The 4,011-nt window shown below is 40.3% G+C and overlaps 1 protein-coding gene across 1 annotated transcript in view; it reads right to left on the bottom strand.

Moving 5' to 3' along the window:
* Window positions 1-2,364, bottom strand: part of LOC106878406 (3-mercaptopyruvate sulfurtransferase) — a 12,009-nt gene extending 9,645 nt beyond the window's left edge. The window contains exon 1 of the mRNA XM_014927611.2: window positions 1,719-2,364. Within this exon, the coding sequence (XP_014783097.1) occupies window positions 1,719-2,301 (583 nt within the window). The 5' untranslated portion in view covers window positions 2,302-2,364. The remainder of the gene's footprint in view (window positions 1-1,718) is intronic.
* Window positions 2,365-4,011: the final 1,647 nt, after the last annotated feature.

Below are 4,011 nucleotides of genomic sequence, written 5' to 3'. Positions count from 1 at the left end.
GGGAGGAAGTTTGGGTCAAGCCTCCGAAGGCATGCTGCACATCACAATGGGGCAGGGGAACAGTGACAGCAGTCAATTCCAGAAACAATGTATCTGTGGATAGAATGCCGCGTCACGTGCTGGACCTGCGCAGGATAGCCACTTCGTCGGATGAAGAGCGCGATGGAAACGAGCCACCTGGCTTGAGAAGATCTCAATGTGTAAGGCGCCCGCCCAGTTGGATGGCGAACTTCGAATTGGAGTAGGGGTGAACATGATCTTTAAGATCAGGGTGGCGTGTGGTATGACGTCAGTGTCTGGGGAGGCTGACCGGAAGAAGAAAAAGGGCAGAGGGAGCCTCGATCGGGATTTGTGCCCTTTTTGAACAGGGTCGTGGTCAGGACAAGACGTGCGAAGCGACGGTCTAGGTTTGGGAGAATCAGCTGCTATTCCTGGTGTTCTTAGGGTTGGGGCAAGCTTCAAGGATTGGATACCGCAAGACAGACTTGCAGTCGACAAAAGGAAAACCGAGGTAAGGCGATTACATCTACTCGCACGCATACACCACAGGTATTGGGGTGTTAGGGTTGGGGAAAAAAGTCAAAATTCAAGAAGTTGGGGGGAAAGGGGGGGGGGGAATTTCACAATGCTGATTTTTGTCAATTTTCCGGAACCTCCGTATCCGAAAACGGGGATTTTTTGGGAAAAAAAAAAAAAAATTAGAAAAATAAACAAATTTGGGAGAAAATGGGGCTGCGGGGACGGGCGGAAGTATTTCCTCTTCTTGCGACATTAGTGAGACCAGCAATAAACGATCAAAAAATTGAACGGTGACGAACTGATTTCCTCCTTTTACAGACCGATATTTTCCCATCAATAGCGTCACCACGATTAGTGAAGCCACTTGGTGAATTACAATTTTCGCAAGTGTACATATTCATAATTAGTCGATGCCGTGCCAACTAATGAAGAATCTTGTCTCTTGATTCGGCTAATTGAATGATATTCCAAAATTCCTCTAAGGTTGATTCACGGTTAAGGACATTTCGGTGTAAGTAAAGAATGAGGACCTAGTTATCTCCCCCTAATTTTTTTTTTCTACTTTTTACAATTCCCTATACTGAACAATTATATATTTCAGACCCAAAGCCCATCATCAGAAGTATGTTTACGTCTGATGACGGACCATTTATATTGTTATTTTACTTCATCATAATGATTCAAGCAAGCTACAACGTTCTTCTGTAGGTCAGTAAACCGAAATGTTACAATTTTGACTACATCAACTGTTTGTAATAATAATAATAATAGGGTCCAGTATATTTAGATCCGTTAAATTAGCTGCGCAGTGAAAGATGTGGGACTTCACTCAAAGATCGTGTAGGTCAGTTAAAAATTAAAATTACAATACGAAAAAGAAAAGTTTAATAACTTTTATGTATTTCAGACCCAAAGTCCATCATCAGAAATATGTCTATGTCTGATGACGGACAATTTATACTGTTATTTTACTTCATCATAATGACTCAAGCAAGCTACAACGTTCTTCTCTATGTCAGTAAACCGAAATGTTTAAAATTTGACTACATCAGCTGTTTGTAAAGATAAGAGAATAAAAGTACATTTATACATAACTTTAAAGGTCACATTTCCGTTGATTTTATGTTAACTAATTTATTAACCCTAAAATAACACGAATTACATAAATGTATATTCAAAAACAAACCGAAAGAATTTACCTGCGCGGGGTTCTGGAGCAGTTCCTTGAAATCTGCCTTCGGGACGTGCATCAACAACCTGGCTGAATTTATTTTCGATATTATCATTGATATCGTTAAAATTCTTAACAAGTTCGGGGCGGTATTTGGCAATAAATGTAGACGGTGTGAAAGTCCCCACTTTATCAGTGACCGATTGGTTCAGTGAAAGCCATTTAGGTAATCCTCCATCTAACACTGACACGGAATCGTGACCAAATACTCGAAAGGTCCACCAAACACGGGCTGCAGAAAAAAGCCCGAACTTTTCACTGGTATCATAGACAATAACATGACTGTTATTTTTAATTCCCATTCGACGTACATAATCTTCAAATTCTTCAGGTGATGGTAACATATGGGGGTATGGGGAATTCTGATTGGCGCACTCGTTAATGTCGAAAAACAGAGCACCAGGAATGTGTTTCGCTGTATACTCTGCCTTCGGATCACGGTTAGCTGCTGGCATATGAAAAGATCCATCCAGAATACGAATGCATGGGTCTTTTGAAGCCATTCTTGATGCCAACCATTTTACTGATACAACAGCTGAGCTCTTCAACATGTTAAATTCCTTCCAGGTTAGAAAGAAGTTCACAGAATTTAAAGTCAAATTTAAGAGTTATCGCCCCTGAAAAACTACCACTGAATATAGATTGTGTGTATATGTGTGAAGATGCGTGATTTAGTGGTTAGGTATTCGCCTCGCGATCGTAAGGTCGCGGGTTCGATTTCAACGGCGTGTTTTGTCTTGAGCAAGACACTTTATTCATGTTATTTAAGTCTTTTCAACTGGCAAAAATGAGTTGTACCTTATTTACATTATGGCACTGTCATTGTATTAGCTGTCAGAAGTGAAAGTAGAAAAATCTGACAAGGAACGTTACTGCTGGTTTGAGTTGATTCTTTGGCTACTGACAGCTAATACCATGACTGGCCGGAGCGAGCTGTCTGTCTGTCTGTCTCTGTCTCTGTCTCTCTCTCTCTTTTGTCGGATATTTGTCCTCATCTTGTTTGTTGTTAACACAACGTTTCGGCTGATATACCCTCCAGCCTTCGTCAGGTGTCTTGGGGAAATTTCGAACCTGGGTTCTCATTCCTAACGATGTTATTATTATTATATTATTATTATTATTATTACTATTATTAATCAGGTCGCTGCCGTGAATAGAACTCAGAACCTTGGGGTTAGTAGCCCGCGCTCTTAACCACTACGCCATATGACACAGAATATCATCGTTCCTTAGCGGAAGGACTTGGAGTGATGGTCAATGCTGTGTTTGGACAGTTCGATACATAGAAAGAAACAAACTTTGCTTTTTATATTTAGTGTTTTCAGTGGTTAACATACAAAGTTTGCTTTTTATAACGATGTATAGACATTACAGTAAAATAGTACATGGATTGCTAGAAATAAGAGCCAATACACCACCAACTCTCTCCCCATCCCCAATCTGTTTTTGGAAAATAAGTGCATAGTTATCTGAAATATTATCAATTTTATTTTGTGTTTTCAGCACTCAATGTACAAACTTTACTTTATAGGAAAGTGGGTTATACATCATTAGATGTACACCACTTTCCTATATAAAATTAAGAAATTAACGGAATGCTGAACTCCAGACTATCAACTTAAACAACATTTATTCAGGTGGTAAATATATACATCTTTAGCTCTTGTTTGTTGTTACAGCTTCTGTGTGTGTGAGCATTGTTGTTGGGACGTTGGTATGTAGATGTAAGCGAGCTGTCGAGCGTAAGTTTGAAAGATGGAGAGAGACAGCTAAACACGTCCATGCTCAATCGCTGGCCAGCAAGAAAGAGACAGAATAGAAGCTGGAACGCTTGATTGTTGAATTCCATGCATGCGTGAGACTACGCATGCGCACAACGTTACTACAGGGCTCCCTTGCCAGTGCAGAAACGCACAATAATATGAAATCTGTTGGAACGGCTGAGGCAGGATGGCCACCGAAAACCACCCACAAGATGTAGCACAAACACACACAAAGAAAAAATGAAAGAAATGAATGTGCACTCATGAGAACATGCATGCAATGTACAAATGAAAGAAAATGTGTGAGTGCACAAGTGTGTGTGAGAAAAAACACAGAACATATTAAAAGTGTCTGTAGAGAAAAATCCAGTTCGTATAAAAATTCCACAAGGTGATAGAATGTCCATACGCAAGAAGTTGTGGTCCATGAGCAGAGCTGTAGTTGAGCGTCGGAGGCTAGTTGTGACCGGTTACCTGGTACGGAATATTCTATAAAAG

Source organism: Octopus bimaculoides, chromosome 6 (genome assembly GCF_001194135.2).
Source record: "Octopus bimaculoides isolate UCB-OBI-ISO-001 chromosome 6, ASM119413v2, whole genome shotgun sequence".
NCBI classification, from domain to species: Eukaryota; Metazoa; Mollusca; class Cephalopoda; order Octopoda; family Octopodidae; genus Octopus; species Octopus bimaculoides.
This window is presented reverse-complemented; position numbering and strand designations above follow the sequence as displayed.